Source organism: Mercenaria mercenaria, chromosome 1 (genome assembly GCF_021730395.1).
Source record: "Mercenaria mercenaria strain notata chromosome 1, MADL_Memer_1, whole genome shotgun sequence".
In the NCBI taxonomy this organism is placed as follows: Eukaryota; Metazoa; Mollusca; class Bivalvia; order Venerida; family Veneridae; genus Mercenaria; species Mercenaria mercenaria.
Window position 1 is genome coordinate 59,726,301 of NC_069361.1, and position 20,720 is coordinate 59,747,020.

At 35.4% G+C, this 20,720-nt stretch overlaps 1 protein-coding gene across 3 annotated transcripts in view; it reads right to left on the bottom strand.

Annotated features, from left to right (window-relative positions):
• The window catches only part of LOC123536334 (leucine-rich repeat-containing protein 74B-like), a 196,006-nt gene that overhangs the window by 4,300 nt on the left and 170,986 nt on the right, over positions 1–20,720 (bottom strand). For all 3 annotated transcript variants that reach the window (XM_045319445.2, XM_045319454.2, XM_053548986.1), the window contains one exon: positions 160–255. In XM_045319445.2, the coding sequence (XP_045175380.1) occupies positions 160–255 (96 nt within the window). The remainder of the gene's footprint in view (positions 1–159; positions 256–20,720) is intronic.

The window sequence follows — 20,720 nt, forward strand, 5'->3', positions numbered from 1 at the left end:
TATGCAAATATAAGGACCTTCTTTCAGTATTATCCTGATGCGAGACAATAATGCAAGGCATAGAACTGCTAGGCCGATTGATGCACGCATAAACATTAAAGACATAAAAATTTAATAATCAAAATAATATTCTGCTCGCAAATTGAAATAAAAACATACCTCCAAACAGAGCTGATGTACCTTAGATTCTTCGTTTTCGTTGATGGCATTTAAAAGTTCCACTGCTCCTTGCGTTGTAATGGGATTTTTACTGAGCTGGAAATTTATCATAAAAGTTGAATTAAGAACAAAGAAATCTCAGATTAACATTTCATGCAAACAGTTTAAACAATAACACTAAAAAGTGTTTTTACCCTCCACAAAAGATGTGGTTATTGGATATGTTTCGTTCGTCTTTCCGGCTGCCATGAAACATTTAAGACAAGACAATATCCTAGACTGCACCGAATATATTATTAATACGGACGAAGTAAATAGCACACTAACAGAAACCTTTCTTGAATATGTAAAATTATCTCCATTTATTATATACATTTATTTACATTTTGCATAGACACTGATTTTTTAGCCACCGAAAGGATATAAATGGAACTTGGGAACTTGAAAATATAGTACATGGTAAAAGAGGATGTCCAGCATGCAGAGCATCGAGCACCACAAAAATCAGCCAGAGTTACACATTGCAAAGTAGGTTAACCGCAAACTGTATTGGAAAGATATCGTAGATGGGCTGCTTTAAATATATATCAACAGTAAACAGGGAATGAAGTGTATGGGGGTGGAGGGGGATAAGGCTGTTAAGTATGGGGCGCCGTTTTACTATTTAATAGGCATTTTATGGGCGGCGGTAGCCGCCAAAATTAGTAAATATACAATCCATTCATAAAAAAGTCAGTCAGTGCAGTGCATTCCAACGCCGTCTAGTCTAAAATTCCATCCCGTCCAATATATTTGCATTCAACGCATTGTATTTTGAAACAATTTAATACAAAACTTCATTCCATCAATTTAAACATGGAACGATGCAATGATCCAAAAAAACATGATACCATGCAGCTCAATGTGAAGCCGTTTAACACAACATGAGTACGTGCAGTGTAAAATGAAATGATTTATTACAGCTTGACTAGAATTTTACCACAAGGTCGGTTTTAGGACAAATGTTAAGATATTCATATGTAAAACGGATCCAGAATCTATATTTATAACAAGGCAAACTTATGAACTGATAGTCTTATTAACCTTTTACAATGCACGTACTCGTGTGTCGTTAAACGGCTTCACATTTGGCTGCATGGCATCAAATTTTGATACGCCGCTCCAAATCACACAACACGGTTTCAGTATGCAGTAGACGGTGTCAAGCTTTAATGAATCGTTTCATTTTACACTGCACGAATTCATATTGCGTTAAACGTCTTCACACTGAACTGCATGGCATCAAATTTTTATACATCGCTCTTTATTACACAAAGCGGTTTCAATATGCATTAGACGGCGTCAAGTTGTAATAAATCATTTCATTTTACACTGCACGTATTCATGTTGTGTCAAACGGCTTCACATTGAGCTGCATGGTATCATGTTTTGTTGGATCATTTCATATTACGGTGCATCGCAACAAGTTTTTCAATGCATCGTTCCATGTTTAGATGGATGGAATGAAGTTTTGTATCAAATGGTTTCCAAATACAATGCGTTGAATGCAAATATATTGGACGGGATGGAATTTTAGACCAGACGGCGTTGAAATGCTATGCACTGACTGACTTGTTTATGAATGGATTGTATACAAAAATGTATTTACTAATTTTGGCAGTAACCGCCGCCCATAATTTTTTATATCAAAAATCATTTCGTGATATCAAAAATTCGATTTCTTGATATCAAGAACTCCTTTTCTTGATATCAGAAAATCATTTCTAGACATAAAAAAATCAGTCACATTTTTTGATATCAGAAAATCGATGACATCAAGAATTCCGTTTTTGAAATCAAGAAATCGATTTCTTGATATTAAAAATTCGATTTTCTGATATCAGGAATTCATTTTCTGATATCAAGAAATGCTGTCCATTTCTTTTTGATATCAAAAAATAGAACTTTTTATATCAGGAAATGAAATTTTTCTGTCTGTTCGTCCTTCCAGAAGTTGATCAAACTTAGTTGATGTCGCATACACAGATACTTGGGGTTCCATCAGTTTTTAATATGACATTTGCAATACATTGTAAGTACAGAATGGTTTAAATGTTGTCCTTTAACACAAAAGTAAATACACGTTTATTTCAAATCAGTAAAATTATTGTTAAACAATACGGAATTCGTATAGAATTAGTTAACCAGTGTTTTTTACCAATTTAACCTTTCACAAGCATCAACTTTCGACTCACAAATATTTGAATGGCACATTCAAATATAGTTTTGGCTGCCATAACGTAACTGGCGCTGTTTCGACCATTAATTATATCAGAGATCCAAAACAGTATATAAGCATCTCCGAAGCTGAGTTTAGTTAATTCAAATAATTAAACCATAAGTTAATTGTTTTTTAAGGTGTGCTTGCTTGATTGACTGTTAGCTAAGGTACGAAGTCTGAAATCACAAATATTGGCGAGTCCGAAAGGTCCATTACTGAATTCTCCCGCATTGAGTGTACGCACGCATTGAATGTACACTATTAAACCTATGTTAGACCTAACCCTAGTCAGAATATTGTACACTCAATACGTGCGTACATCCAATAGGGGCGATTTAATGCCGACGGAGTCGACTCGGAAGATGATTGTTTTTGAAGGGTTTGGTATCTTGTAGTGATTGGGGCTTTGGTGGTTCATTTTGACATTTATTTTATATATTACTCTGCCCTGCACTGACTGGTCTTGCAAGATTTTGAAAGCTATGCATATGGAATCATTTCAAAGGAAGAAAGTTTGGGTAGGATGATTCAAATGGATTTCTTATTTTGTTTTGACTAGCTGAGTATGAGATTATATCAACAAAAATTTACATATTTGTACAACATATGAATATATAGTACTACATCGCCATCTTACACATATATCGTACTCAACATATGTAGAGACAAGGTATAATAACAAAATATATTATGTGCCATTTATAGTGTTTCTAATTGCAAACGATTTAAATATGTATATACTTAAACGTTTAATTACATTTTCATTTTTACACTGAAACAATTGTTTCAATTTAAACATACTTGGTCTAATCCAAAAGTACCTGTTGATGTATTGTTTACGTAAATCGTAAAAGGATGAACATTCTAAAATGAAGTGAAACTCATCTTCAAGTTTATCACAAACTGTGCATTTTCTATCTGCTAATGGAATACTTCTTGGTCTATGCCACCTGCCAGACTCAATCTTAAGGTTGTGAGAGGAAACAACTAACCTGCTGAACGCTATCCTAAATTTCTGTACGTTTAAACATTTTAGAAAAAACTGAAAATCAAAATCAATAATCTCCCTGAAGAAATTTGCTCGAGTTGAATTTTCTAAACGATCGTGCCATAACTGAAGACTATTGTCATGGAGGCGTTGCTTGAAAATATGTAGGAAAACATCGAAATTACCAACTCCCTGTGCAAGCCATACATCATGGAATCCCATTGAAGACAGTAAGTCTCGGAGTAAAATAACCCAGGAAGTCTTATTTGGATGTATATCTGCATCAGCCATTAACATGTTATATACAATTTTATTATACTTATTATCACTGCTACATCTAAGTTTAAACCAATATCTAATAATTCTAATGTATCTATGATTTATAAGACTAAATCTTCCTAAGATACCATATACAAAGTCGTTCTGTGCTGTGCGCTTAACTTTTAAAACTCGTTTACAATACAAAGTATGTACTCGTTCTATGTTAACAGCATTATAAAATCCCCAAAATTCACAAGAGTAGTTAAGAATTGGTAAAACGAGTTTATCAAACAATTCTAGTCTGTGATTAACAGAAACATTTGAAAAATTCAGTAGGTATCTATTTAATTTGAAAATCGCCTTTTGTGCTTTAATAGCCAACGTAATTTGGGTTTCGCTAAATGATCCACCTTGAGTAAATACTATACCAAGATACAAGAAAGACTTAACTATTTCAATCTGTTCATTATCAAAAACAAAATTCAAGTTCCTCGGTAACATTCCCGATTTTCTGAAAACAATAACTTTAGTTTTCTTAAGATTGATTTTCAGTTTCCATCTGTAACAATATTCTTGAAGTAAATCTAATCCTTTTTGTAGTCCGTCTGCTGTTTCAGAGAAGATGACAATGTCGTCGGCATATAGCAAAAGAAATAATTTTGTCATATATGTATCTACACCCTCGAAATTGTTCAAAATGAGATATTCTTCAATATTATTCAAAAACATAGAAAAAAGAAAAGGCGACAAACATTCACCTTGACGTACACCAAGCATACATGTAAATTCATTACTAAGTTTATTATTATATTTCACACGAGATTTCAGACCAGTGTACATACTTTTGATAACAGTTAACATCTTACCTCGAACACCAATTTTAATCAGCTTATACCATAAATTATTTCTTTCTACATAATAAAATGCTTTACTAAAATCAATAAAACTACAGTACAGCTTCTTTCCATTGTTGATCATATGAGTTATAAGACCATGCAATACAAAAATATTATCTGTGGTACTCATGCCACTTCGAAAACCTGCTTGTGCTTCTATATATATATATTATAGTACTCTGCCCAATTTGTTAACCGATTATTTAAAATTCTAGTGAACAGTTTTCCTAAAACACTAAGTAATGTGATTCCTCTATAGTTATCAGGAACATTTACTGCACCTTTTTATGCAATGGAATGATATATCCTTCAGACCAAGATTCAGGGAAACATCCAGTGTTAAAAATCGTGTTAAACAATGTGTTAAGGTAAGGTAATAATCGAAAAGCACCATGCGTAAAAAAAAAATCATTTAATGAATTATCGGGGCCCGCACTCTTTCCAGTCTTTAGCTCCTTAATGGCAGCTGTGATTTCGACATTACTTAAAGGTACATCAAGCTGATTGAACATAACCTGAAATTCATTATTAAGAAAACGTTCATTAAAGTACAAAACGTCTTCATCAGGATTAAAAAAGTGATCGTCAGGATTATTTACAGCTTTGAAATATATTTCAAAATCAGACAATGGTATATTTGGATCTTTTACATGTGAGGCAGCTTTTAACAACTTCCAGTACAATTTGGCATTTGTTTGACGATAAGTTTCAAGCTTTCGTATATGTTCATCGTCGTATTTTCTTTTAGCAAATTTCAAAGCTGCTTTATAATCTGAGCGTGATTTAGAAAGCAAAACTCTGTTTTCGTCAGTTTTACAATTTCTATAGCGATTTAAAAACACATAAAATTCATTTCTTTTTACTTCACAATTATCATCAAACCATGCTTTATTGTTTTGTGTTGTAACATTATAAAAGTTTTTATTAATTTTTTTCTTGAACAATTTATCAGTTACACTATTCATAATACTTCCAAAATCGTTTAAACTTGATTCAATGTCAACACAATTTTCAGCTCGTCCAGTGTTCAAAATCAAATCGTTTAGCTTTTCAGTTACAACTGTATCATTTAAAGCATTAAAATAATCATCTTTTAGTACACTATTCCACATATATTTACTGTCTAGCATTAAATAATCACTATCAACAGAGCCATTTTCATGCTGACGAATAACAATGTTTTCATAAGCAAATTCAATAACACAGTGATCTGATAACGGATTGGGGTCATGGACTGTAAAGGATGTAATGGAAGGATACAATGATTCGGATACAATAATATAATCTACTAGACTACAGCCTCTGTGACCCACAAATGTATACTTTCCAATTCCGGCGTCATCACCTACACGGCCATTAAAGATACGAAGACCAGTCTGTTTGCAAAACTCAATAAATGCAGTCCCATTACTGTTCAAATGGCCTTTATCCTGAGAAAAAATCTTGGATAAAAACATCAGTTGTATAATCTTCTGGTAGAGAATGAAAAGGTTCATTTGTATCAAAAGATATATAGTCAAGATTATCGGATTATTCATTAACAAGCGTATTTCTGATATATATAATTATACCACCTGAATCGCGTTTGCAGTTCTTAGATTTGGTTCTATGCAATGCAAAGTATTCAAAATCGGCCACATTTAAATCTTGTAATTCGTTCGACCAAGTCTCGGTAAACATGACAATATCATTTACATCAAAAATGGACAAGATATCTAAACAGTTCAACTTCTTACAGTTCTTAGATACAAGACTTTGTACATTCAAGAGTGCAAATCGCAGGCGCACCTTCTCCTGTGACCGTTAACCAGTGTCATTTCGATTATCGGAGGTATCGTTTGTAGCGGTTGATTGTGCGTCAAAGTTAAACGGTATACTACTGCTTGCAGACTTCTGCGCATGGTTGCCTTGTCTAGACTGGGACCTGATGTTTCTACGCACCGGCGTAGACTGAGCACAACGGCGACCAGGACTTCGACGTGTAGGTGACCTAGTAACATGAGTTCCCGGTTCAGGTCTGGATGATTTCGGACCATTGGCTTTAGGCGGCGGTGTAATGTTCATAAACACTTGGGAACTGTATGATGTAGCGCTTGATTGTACAGGAGAAGCAGCAGCAAGCTTGTGGGTGTTTGTTTGGGACTGTACTGGAGATAAAGCCCTGTTGACACGTGACAAGTCTAAAGCAACGTCTTTTTGAATAGACTGGTACTGGATGACATCACGAGCTGCGCTAGCATGACCAGATGTAAGTTTGTCACTGACAAGAATTGTGGATGTATCGCTTTCATCGGTAGTAGGCGGTGAATTTCGTGAAGAGAGGCCAAACGTACGTGTAACTGGTGCCATAGGAAACGGAGGTTTGTCATCGTTTATGTCAAACTCAAAAGAGTTGGGATATCGACAAGTCTGCTTTGTGACAAAATACTGTTCCAGTCAGGAAACTCATCTTTTACTACCCTATTGCCACACATCAATTTGGCGGGGTACACAATACGAACAGATTTGTCAGTGTTAGCCTTTTTGGTGTCTTTATACAACGGCCATAGACACTTCCGTGCGTCAGAAATTTCTCTGGGGACGTCACGGTCGATAGAATATCCTGGGCATGATTTTAGTGTTTTAGCGCATGACAAAATATGTTCAACATCATTGAAGTTCAAGAAACAGGCTATGATAGGTCTATCCGATTTCTGGCCCAACTTGTACGCGCCGATCCTATGTGCACGATTTATAATAATCCCTTTAGTGTCACTTTGCAATGTGTTAGCCAAGAATTCAAAGACACGTGTTGCGCAGTTCTCGTAACGGTTTTCCCGAAGACCACGGAAGATCAAGTTGTTTCTTCGTCCACGTGCCTCTATATCAATCGATTTATATGATAATGTTTTCAGCAAGTTTGATTGTTAATTTGTTACACTACTGATATTGTTTATTTCGCCGCAAGCAAATTTCAGATATTCATGGGTTGAGGTGATAAGCTGTTGTGTACTTGCTTGTTCGACTTTTAAGTTCAAAATTCCATCAAATATCATAGACAGTTTATCTTCTGTATTAGCAATTTCAAACTCCGATGAAGGTTCTATACTTGAACTTGAAGATAGGTGCTTACGCTTCCCCCTAAAAACTAAATCACCAGTCTCATTATTCTCAGTCAGTTCAACTTGAGAAAATCTAGTAGCCATTGTACTACAATTACAGGCGTGTGAGCTGTTGTCGGCAATCAAGCGTGACGAAGATTTTTGGCAAGGGATGTATAGTGACTTTTCAAAAATCACCCCGCCCTATAATATTATCAACAAGATGTCCACAATGTAATCATTTCAAATTTCATACTAAAGAAAAAGCTAACCTATATGTTTGTAAAAGGTCATTTATTAAAGTCCAGCTAGAATATCCAGGCGAAAAGCACTTTAGATAATAAAAAAGTTTAAAAAACCTGTTACAATAAAAAACAACAACACTTTCACCGGATGTCACGTGACTATAAACAGTTCATTTTTTATCCAAAATTAAAGTCTCTTTTCAACCTATTTTAAAATTACATTTTGACAAATTTATGTCTAGACCATATAGATAAACGAAGAAACTGCAAGCAGAACATACACGATAGATCATTCATTTTGTTACCGTTGACATTACATTATGTATAGGGAGAGAGTTTCTGAAAAAGCTTATAGCTTGCAAGATTGTAACAATTAATTGTCACCAGGAAAGTTGTTCCAATAATAATGGTACAAATTATGCTGACTATACCAATAATGGTTTCCGCAGTCAATATAAACAGAATGACAACATCAAGGACATCATAGAGATCAATGTCAAGGTCAGCGTAACGGTCGTGGTCAAGGTCGTCGATTAGATTCAATGGAATATGGTTACAAAGGCGGACGACAATATGTTCACATCGGGTTTTGGAATGTGAATGGATTCAGTACAAACATTGACAGTGATCATTTTATTTTAAGACTAGAATGTAAAAGCTATATTTATTTTGATATTAAAGGCATAAGCGAAAAAACTTAACAGACCAAAATGTGAATAACTTACCATGATATTTATGGTTTGGGAATAATAGAAAACAAATACATGTTTATGCTAAATCAATTTCAGGGGGCACTGGTTTTCTAGTGAATGAATGCCTAATTAAATATGGCGGACAGTGTAGACGTATAAAAATTTGCTCCAGTGTTTTATCAAATTTTATAAAACTAACGGATCATAGGAATGGATTGTGGATATCCCTTACAGAAGAAAAAGGCCTGCTGCGTACTCTTGCTGTGTACATACAGCGTATATGATGCGTACATGATGTGTACTGAAATCAATAGTACGCAGGATATACACCGCACATACACCGATAGTACGTTTATAGTACACTTTTGACATGCAAATGAGCTCTGCCGCGTACTACTTGCTGCGTACATGCTGTGGACTACATAGTACACAGGATGTACGCTGGAGGAATTTAGTATGCGAGAAATAGTACGCAGCATGTACGCGGCACATACACTTTTCACATGCAAATGAGCCTGCGGTGTACTACCCCTGCGGGGTACATGCTGTGTACTTCTGCGGCGTACGTGCTGTGTACTCCTGCGGCGTACATGCTGTGTACTCCTGGCCCGAGTCCTGCGGCGTACATGCTGTGTACTCCTGCTGCATACATGCTGTGTACTCTTGTGGCGAAACTGCTGTGATAATGTAAATTCCTTACCCCACCAACTTTCGTATGCAAATGCTGATCATTTGGACAGAAAAAAACAGAAAAAAGATAAGTGACATGCATCAATAAGTATTTACCCTTACCAAAATAATGTAGATTGATGTTATCAAATAAATTAGTTTGCTTTTCTCCATCCACTTTTCAATGAAATAAATCAATTTTTGTAGCATGTAATTTGGTAAACATTTGAAGAAAATGGCGTAACTGCATCAAGGGGAAACAACTTTAATGCAACTAAATATAAGTGTTATGATTTATTATAGACGATGTGTGCGTAGTATGTATTTATTTTGATTAAAATCCATCTGAGAACAATCTAGGACTGGAATTATATAAGCATTTATACACTTTTACGTCCGTAAAAAGTAGCGCACCAAAAAATTTTGGATTGATTTTTTCCAATGGGGCGAGCGCAATTAGCCAAACACGTTCTGAAAATATACGAGCGGCAAATCCGATGAACAACTTTTTAATTTGGTGAGGCCTTAATGAGTTAACATAATGAGCATTAAAGCCTTTATAAAACATGATAGAATGGTGTTTTGCTTAAGAGTATTCAAATAACAGTGAGAGCTATTAATTCTTCTCATTTGGGCGCTGTTGAGGCATTATCTTGGTAATTATTTCATGTATTACAAAATGTAATGCAACGAAGTTCAAATAAGGCTTTTCAATTATCCAAGTTAGAAAGCTCCAGGATTAATTCAAAATGAAAAAGAATATATTTTTACACTGCATACAAGGTGCAGCTCAGAAATCACTAAGATGTAAGCTTCACAAATGAACATTGCAAATAGTTTGGCAAATTTTTATTGTTCAGAATACCGGTAATCTGAACTATTCTATGCTATTAAGATAAAAGTTACTCGGAAATCAAGTTCTTGCTTCCAAAAAAAAAAAAATGTACAAATCCTTCCTGCATGAAGTCCCTCCTGCGTATATGAAGTTTACTTCAGACTTTAACTTATAAAAAAAAAACTAAGTATAAATGCCAAAAGAAATTATACAAGTCTTTCCCGCGTATATGAAGTGTACTGCACAAATTTCAAAGTATCTGCGGTGTATATGCAGTGTACTATTTTCTTGTACAAGTCCCTCCTGCGTACATGCAGTGTACTCCTTAAATTTTCAGAGTCTGTGCTGCGTACTTGAAGTGTACTAGTGACCTCCTGCGTACATGCTGTGTACTCGTCGAAATAGTACGCGGCATGTACGCGACATGCGGTGTATGTAAAATGTACTCCTCTGGCGTACTACTGTGTTCGCGGCATATACACAGCAAAAACGCAGCATGTACGCCACAGAGGCTTGCTTCTGTAAGGGATATGTCCTGGACTATCTAAGCTTAGTATTAGGAATATTATTAGGATCTATCGATGTGAAAATGACTTTAAATCCAAGTTTTTCAGTACCTGTTTCAAACAGATTTGAAATTCTGAACGCGCGGGAAATGGAGGAACGGATGGATCAGATAGAAAATCGAACTATGTGTGCATCAAGAGAGGATTTTGTAACAGGGTCAGTGGATGAAAAAATAATTCATTTGTTCGATGAATTGAGGCTGGTAAGGCACGAGCAAGAGACAAGTCATAAAGGTATGCAAAATTTCCAAAATGCCTTGGGACATGTGAGCGAGAAAATAGACCATGTTGTTAATGTGACAAATAGTCAAACATCAATGATGCGTGCACTTGCATATAAATCAATCGATATAGAGGCAAGATCAAGAAGGAACAATTTAATATTTAGGGACTTTGCAGAAAACAAAAGTGAAGACTGTATGAGACTTACTGGAGAATTTCTGGAAAACAGACTAGATATTGATTACAGAGATATATACATGTCCCGCGCGCACAGACTAGGAGCACGCAAAATGGGCACCAACTCATACAAACGGCCAATTTTTGATTTCTTTTTGATATTTGTATCAGAATCATATAATGCAGCTTTCTACCGCAAATTTTTCTCGAAACTCAAGTTCACATTCTCATAATCAAAGAAATTATATATTTCCCATAGGCATCAATGTTAACTCCGATACCGATTATTTCCCCAAATAATGAAAAAAATTTGAAAAATCTCTCGGTGACAGTTTTTAATTTTGAAAATCTTTAAAGTTACCAAATTTCATTTAAATATTACCATCCAGTTACAAGATATGAAATATGGCTATTACACCGTGTTATCCTTAACTAGAAAATTAATTAAAAGTAAGAGTAAACGCAACTCCGGTGGAATTGTTATTTATTTAAGAAGTGAGCTGGTTTCGGAAGATACTTTATTTTTCACCAGTCAAGATGACATTATTTGGGTAAAAATTTCAGCAAATAAGCTTTGTCTTAATAAAGACATGTATATATGTTTATGCTACATTTTGCCGGATGATAGTAGTCGGCAAACTATGGTAGAAAACAATATTTTTGATAGACTCCGATTCCGTTATTCATGTAGAAAATAGTAGTAATAATAGTTGTTACTATGCATTATTTGGAGATTACAATTCAAGGACATCTTTGTTACCAGACTTTGTCTCAAATGATAATATGTCTCACACAGATATGTTTCCAGACGATTATGTTACTGATGTTGAAATGCCGAGGTGCTCTCAAGACCAAGGCCATGTAAATAATAACGGTATATTACTGTTTGATTTTTGTAACCAAACGGGTTTTCGAATCGTAAATGGTAGAAAGGGTAAAGATTCACAAATAGGAAATTATACTTTGTGAATAACCGTGGATGTAGTGTCATAGTTTATGTATTATGTAAACCAGAAATGTTTAAATACGTAGAAAATTTCGAGGTTGATGAACCGAACATTTTATCAGATCATTGCCTTATAAGTTGTACTTTTAGTTTTGACACTCTATGTAGTAAAGAGAATGAATGAATGAATGAGTTGGGTTTTACGGCGAATCGACACAAAAAGGTCATATATCGCCGAGAAAAAAGTTAAATGAATTAAGTTAATTGTAGAACATATATAAAACTATTAAAGTAAAAAGGTATATACATATATAGTGTAAAAAGACAGTTGCAAACATAAAAATGTAAAAATGTGAATAAAAATCAAATAAGGTTCAGATTTTATGATATATGCCTATTGTTTCAAAAATTGCAAAATTTTGTCGGCAAGAATTTGTTCAAACAACTCTTTTAACGATTCAACATTATAGTATGAATTGCGCTGTGGATCGAAGTCAACACAGTTGATTAAAATATGTTTAATAGAAAGTGGTGTTTGACAAGGTACACATTCAGGCTGATCTTCATTGTTCAGAAGATACGAATGAGTCAACCGAGTATGATCTATTCGACAACGAGAAAGAACAACTTCCTCCCTGCGAACAGATCTATTTCCTTTGTGCCATTCACCTAAAGTAGGTTTAATTTCACGAAGTTTATTGAACGAAGCATTGTTCCATGAAGACTGCCATTTAGTTAAAATGTATTTGTTGATATTTGACCTAAAATCAGTATACGGTAATTTCAAGTTAGATTGTTGTAATGAAAGTGATTTCTTTGCTGCAGTATCAGCATCATCATTTCCATAGATACCAACATGACTAGGAATCCAACAAAATATGATGGATTTTTTTAAAAGATAGTTCATGAAACCAGAGCAGAATATTTTGAATGAAAGGATTTTCCATATTTCGGTTGTGAATTGATTGTAATACTGAAAGTGAGTCGGAAAAGATAATAAACTTTTCTTCATCATATTCTGAAATAAAATTTAGGGCCAAATCAATAGCTTTTGCCTCGGCTGAAAAGATTGTAGCGTTATTTGGCAAACGTAATTTTGATTGATGTAGGTGGCTAACGGCGGCACATCCAACCTTTAACATCCGTGTAAATTGGAAAATGATCTTTGTATGTCGACTTGATCTCATTATATTTGGACTTGAATATTTCAGGATTTGTTTCAGACTTTTTCAAGGCAGTCTTCATATCAAAAAGAACTGTTGGAGAATTAAGAGTCCAGTCCATGGTGGTGTACAAGGAACTAAATTTTCTTTTATATCATTTCAAGATTAAGTTTGTATTTTGGAGGTATATATATTGAACAAAATGTAATTGGTCGATGTATTGTAACATGTAATGCAACTGACTGAATATTAGTATCCAAAACAATTTCTCTATGCGGACATGCATTACTTATTAAAATTGATGCTCCACCAGAAGCCCTTTCTGAATTTTTATTTATAAAGATATATACATTGAATAATTTTTAAAGGAAGTGTTGTCATTTTCTTTCAAAAAGGTTTCACTAAAACATAACAAAGAGGGATTATATTTTGACAGAAGAAGGATAACTTCGTTATAATTAGCTTTAAGACCACGACAGTTCCATTGGATTATCTTATTCGACATAAAAATATTTTATCTGGAAATATGGTGTTTATATTAATCCGTCTTCTCAGGAGAAGGGATCTTAGTAATCCTTTTCTCCGTCGAAGGTTTGGGAGGTATGTCTGGAGGTTTGGATGAGCGTGCATCCTCCTCCCCCTCCATGTCTACATCTATTGCTAGATGTTCAAACCGGTTGTAGCGGTTAATGGGATCATTAGACCCCATCCCCACTCCACCAGTATTCAGTTCAATTTTTTGTTTAGGTGTTTTATTCACCTTTGACGATGTTGAATTGTTTGATACATTGTTTATACGTTGTGGTTGTGGCTTGTAGTTGGGAATGTTTTGTATTGCGGCTGGAGTTTTTACTTGGAGAGGTTTCTGTACATTTGTTGGTTGTTTACTGGGTACCGAAGTTTGAGTTGGATTTTGTTGAACAGTCACTGAATCTGTTTGAGTAAAACCATCAATGCACTGTGTTGTTTTGCTAGAGACAGATTTAGTTATTGATGAATAAGTTTGTGCGAGTGTTAGAGATGTAAATTTGGCATTGGCAATTTATCTTGCTTCTGGAAATCTAATGCCTTGTGTGAATTTGACATGAAGAACCTCCTTTTCGATTTTCCATGTCTTGCAATCACGATACTTGGCTGAATTTGGCTCGCTGCAGTTCACACAACGCAATGGACGACTACAGGTGTCGTGGTCATGAGAATGTCCATCCTGGCCGCATTTTGGGCAAGTGAAATCGCCTTTGCAGTTTTTCTCATTGTGCCCGAACTTAAAGCAATAATAGCATTGGAGAGGATTAGGAATAAATGTTGTAACTTTTGTAATGAGATATCCAACTTTTACGACTGAAGGAAGAAACGGAGTGCCAAAGGTAAGAATAATAGTGTTTGTGTGAATTTCTTTTCCTAATCGCTTGACTTTTATACGTCTAGCAGCAGTGACATGCTGATCTGAAAGGCCTTGCACAATCTCCGTCTCCGAAACTCCAGCAAGGTCAGGACAACGAATGACCCCCCTTGAGGAGTTCAAAGTACGGTGTGCAATGCACTTACATGGCCGGTTGTAAAATGAAGTTAAGGAAAGTAAATTTCGAGTATGTGAGGCTTTCTTAACTTCAACAAGCAGATCACCTGTGCGCAGTTTCTTGACTGACTTCGGTACACCAGCAATACCTTCGATCGTTTTTTTCAATTATAAATGGAGAGGCTTGACATTTTGAAAGTCTCGTCTGTTGATTGGATTAAAAGAAATCGTGGAAACGCCATGTTGGATGTGTATGGTCGGTGAGGATTCTCACCTTTCGTGCCGTCAGAATCTGTTTCGGTATGCGGTCGTTTTTTATTTTGGTTTTCCATATTAAATGTTTAAAATTCGTCACTCGCAGCCCCCACCCGCCGCGGAGTCCAACAAGGGAGCATGAAAACAGAGCGGATATCCAGCTCATACATGTTAGGGATACTGTAGTGATATACTCGGCCAGGTATTTTGCAGTCTTTTTTATGTCTCCAGCTGTATTACAAAAAAATGCAATAAGGGGACTCCAGGGATTGCTACTTTATCCAACCAACTGACCCTAAGCCACCGCCTTCTAGGAAATAGAAATTGAAATACATATAACAATGAAGTGTTCAATAACTGTGTGAACGTACTATGAAGTTTGCTGAAAGCAGTAAAATATGACAATAGAAAGGAAGACATTAGGTTTTGTATAACGTAAATTTGCCAAAAAACCAAGAATATTGTGCAATATAAAGATGAAAACACATAAATGCAATTCTAAATGAAGAATAGAAGATGTAAGCGTAATTAAAGTGAGATTTCCTAGGGCTTGGCATGACTAGCCGATTGATCGTATCGGGCCAATACGACCGCCAAAACGTCTAGACCGAATAAGAGGCCAAAGAAGTGTATTGGCACCCACATCCCGAAAAGAGGATGCACGTATTTTGTTTGCACCATCTGTTTACATTGTCAAGATCAGCTTGAAGGTTTTGGCATAATTCAAGAACAGAGTATCCTGAGGCTGTTATTATAGTATCATCTGCAAACATATCTGTGGTAGAATTGTCTACATGAAATGGCAGGTCATTTATGTAAATGATGAACAGTAAAGGCCCTAAAACTGATCCCTGCGGTACCCCGGACAGAACCTCTTCAGGTTTTGAAAGGGTACCTGAAACACTGACAATATATGATATTGTGAATTTGACTTCTTGGTGAAGAACAGTGAATGAATAGTGTGATGTTATTTTTACTTAGTAAATATGCAGTTGTGACTGTTCTTATGTTTAATTAATGTTTTATAAATAAAGTTATAACTTTGATCAGCATTTTGTTCATTCTATACAAATTTTGATTGTATAGAAGAAAAGATTTTCCCTTCACAAATGTTCACACCTTATTAGGCCACCCTTAAAAATATGTTCGTTTGCCGCTTCCGACACAGTACTTCAAGGACTGGGTCGGTAGGTCGGTAATTTTATTTTTTTTTCAAAATAAGTGAAAGAATCGTCATTATCAGCCTGTTGCTGTTTAAACACTAGAAAATGCTTTTGTAAAAAAGCGCATGTCTCCCCCAATGCAAAGTCCTATAGGCAAGAAGTCAATAGGGGTCAGGAGTGAAAGTCAAAGAGACACTGATGGTTGGCTGCAATAGGGATCATCTACTTGGCATGTCCAGTCATCCCGCTTAATTTCAACACTCTTGGCCTAGTGGTTCTCAAGTCACTGTTCAGGCTCCTGTGACCTTGACCCTTGATCAAGTGACCTCAAAATAAATAGGGGTCATCTACTCTGCATGTCCAATCATCCTATTAAGTTTCAACATTGTAGGTAAAGTGGTTCTCAAGTTATTTCCAAAAAATGATTTTACATTAACAGGCCACTGTGACCTTGACCTTTAATAGACTGACCCCAAAATCAATAGGGGTCATCTACTCTGCATGACCAATCATCCTATGAAGTTTCATCATTCTGGGTCAAGTGGTTCTCAAGTTACTGACCGGAAATGGTTTTCAATGTTCAGGCCCCTGTGACCTTGACCTTTCAGAGTGACCCCAAAATCGTTAGGGGTCATCTACTCTGCATGACCAATCATCCTATTAAGTTTCAACATTCTGGGTCAAGTGGTTCTCAAGTTATTGACCGGAAATGGTTTTCAATGTTCAGGCCCCTGTGACCTTGACCTTTAATGGAGTGACCCTAAAATCGATAGGGGTCATCTACTTTGCATGTACAATCATCCTATGAAGTTTCAACATTCTGGGTCAAGTTGTTCTCTAGTTATTGATCGGAAATGGTTTTCCATGTTCAGGCCCCTGTGACCTTGACCTTTGATGGAGTGACCCCAAAATCAATAGGGGTCAATAACTCTTTATGAACAATCATCCTATGAAGTTTCAACATTCTGGGTCAAGTGGTTCTCTAGTAATTAATCGGAAATGGTTTTCAATGTTCAGGTCCCTGTGACCTTGACCTTTGACGGAGTGACCCCAAAATCAATAGCGGTCATCTGCTATTCATGACCAATCATCCTATGAAGTTTAAACATTCGGGGTCAAGTGGTTCTCTAGTTATTGATCGGAAATGGTTTTCAATGTTCAGGCCCCTGTGACCTTGACCTTTGACAGAGTGACCCCAAAATCAATAGGGGTCATCTACTCTTCATGACCATTCATCCTATGAAGTTTCAACATTCTGGGTTAAGTGGTTCTCTAGTTATTGATCGGAAATGGTTTTCAATGTTCAGGCGCCTGTGACCTTGACCTTTGACGGAGTGACCCCAAAAACAATAGGGGTCGTCTACTCCAGCAGCCCTACAACCCTATGTAGTTTGAAGGTTCTAGGTCAAATGGTTCTCCAGTTATTGCTCGGAAATGAAGTGTGACGTACGGACGGACGGACGGAAGGACGGACGGACGGACAGGGCAAAAACAATATGTCTCCTGGGGGAGACATAATTAAACATCCTTTCTTTTTGGATGCTGAACACATCAATGAAATATTAAGAACACGAATGAAAAATATATACAAAACCATTTCAGAAACGGCCGCTGGCCTACAGAAACGAAATAGATTCAAGCTCTGAAACATGTATTTTCATTTGGTTGTAGACCTAGAACATTTTGTTTACCATTCCATAAAAATTTGAACATGACTGCTGACACGAAAATATAACGCATTATTCTAAATTTTCTGTAAACACGCGGCCATCATGGAAGGCACGTGCAGTTTTCCCACCAAAATAATTGAAGAAACATCAGCTTCCCGTTTCATTTGGAAATCCATTATGGCGTATAAGATGGTCCGATATTTAATACAAACTTATAACGCAAATACTAAATTTTCTGTAAACTCGTTGACAATACCAAAGAAAATCATGGAAGGCACGTGCAAATTTCCCGCCAAAATAATTGAAGAAATGTCTGCTTCCCGTTCCATTTGGAAATCCATAAAATGGGCCGATATTTACGTGTTTTTATTAGTTAAGGTAACTTGACAGGGAAAACCAAGATGGCGTCACGAAATTAGGGTTGGTCACATTATTTACTCTTATAGACTATATGCTGCTACAGAGGTCTAAAGATGCATTTTAATCATTCAACACACAATTAAACACTTGTAAAAATGCATTTAATTTATAAAAATATAAAATCAAATGTTCTGAAACTCACCATGAAATCTAGTCAATTTTTGTGCGTATTTTGCGGAAAAGTTATGTATCCAAACTGAAAATAATTTATATCCTCATATGTTTAGATGTGTTCTTCAGGTGCTCCACCTATGAACAAAATAACTTATCCACTGAGTTTTATGCTGTTTGCTCTGGAATTTCATCAGTAAATTATAAATTTCTATATTTTACACCCGAAAATGTTGAAACCTGCTGGCAGTATGAGGGACGTTAAAAAAATTCAAAGTACATGTAAGTTTACTTTGTCCTTATTTCTGAGACTTTACATCCTCACATATTAAGAGTTTTGAGTGATGTGTTCATTTCTTAGTAATTCTACATTGTTTCCATTTAAATTTTATAAAACATTTACAATCTTTTCAATCTGTGTCCTAGTTCAAATGTGTTTGCTACTGTTTGAATAACCCTCAATGTCAAAACTTTACTGACTTGCATGGAAATCTCATGGAAAGCATGTATCTTAGGCCATACTAAATTAATATATGTTTAATGTAATTGATAAAGTACATATTCTTGATTTTCTGTTGCTTCCCAAAAATATAGAGACAGTTTAGATAAGGATTTCTTCATTTGAACATGAAGAGTCATAAAAAAATAATGTAATATACCCAAAATCAGCTATGTTTTGGTTTATTTTCCATTCATAGGACTGGGTGAGTTTTACAATAAACATATTTTTGAAATTGTATAGCCCCTTGTTACTGAATTTATTTGCAACAAAATATTGAAATTTATAATTTACTGATGAAATTCCAGAGCAAACAGCATAAAACTCAGAGGATAAATTCTTTTGTTCATAGGTGGAGCATCTGAAGGAAATATTCAAACATATGATGATATAAATTATTTTCAGTTTGGATACATAACTTTTCCGCAAAATGCGCACAAAAATTGACTACTTTTCATGGTGAGTTTCAAAACATTTGATTTTATAATTTTAAAAATTAAATGCATTTTTACAATTGTTTATGTGTGTGTTAAATGATTAAAATGCATCTTTAGACCTCTGTAGCAGCATATTGTCTATAGAGGTAAATAATGTGACCAACCCTAATTTCGTGACGCCATCTTGGTTGTTCATGTAAAGTTACCTTAAGACTGACTCTTTACAACTTGCACCCACGTTCAACCAAATATTCGGAAAGTCTACCTACAAAAATGTATACTTAGACGATATATATGGATCTAGCAATACGGTTTGGGAAAAATCCTGTTTAGTCAAGGGCATTTTTATTTTAAAACATAATGTATCATCGGCATGTCCCGACGCCAACAAGGCTTGTCATTTCTTTGAATACGATTTATCGAAAATTAGTCACGAGTTTTTAGAATAATAATCTCACGCAGTACATGTTTTAGTAAACATGTTTTCAAACACTTTTAAAAATGCTAAAATACGAAAATAACACACTGTGATCATATACTACATTTGTACTTAAAGAATAACAGTTAATAAGACAGATATGCTTCGGAAACGATAACAAGTATTTCGCAAGTCTCATCTTTTTTTTTTACAACATCGTAAAACAGCTGAATTTGTCAGAGGTGATTTGAAGTAAAAAAAAGTTGCAGGGCTACCTATCATTTTCTTTAATCTGACGACAAACTAACAGAAGAGTTCACCCTGCAATTCAATTTATGTTTTTTCAATGATCATGGAAATATATTGTTTTCTTTGTGTAAATATTCAAATAAAAAGGATGTTCGCGATCTTTAGAATCAGCATTGCACTGACTTATATCCTTATTGATCCTTGATTTTGGCAATCTAACCAAACAATTCGGCAGAAAAACAGACAAAACACGTGCGCAACAGCTTAAATACATGTTGGGCTAGCAATTTCATGCCATACCTTTGCAAAGAAAACGAGGGTAAAAACTGCAGTCAGTAAGTAAACTATTTAACAGAGGACTGTCAGGGATCATTATGATATGAGGTTTCCTAGCGACTTATATAGTTTTGGAATGGGCTAGTGCCCTCATAAATATATGAAAGAAATTCCTATGTCTATAGATGACGATGATATGTTACTGATACAAAGGCACTACGTCGCCACCGGATAATGAAATGGGTACATGTGATTTATAAACATGCGAATCACAAGGATTCTGTACAATTGTTTTACTACATTGTATTTGTATGGGCAAAGAAAAATTACACGCGTTTGAGGGAAAAGTAATCTCCATACAGAGAATTTGTTCTCAGTTCAAGCACGTTTTCGTTTCAGCTTCGTTTTCATTCTGGAACTCTCGTTAGCTGCAATGCATTCTATTTCTTTTCCCTGTTCACTTTTGGTGCGTATGCAAAACTGCCATTACAAGTATATAAATTATTGTCCGAAAATGTCTATATAAATTTGTCTACCAATGGCA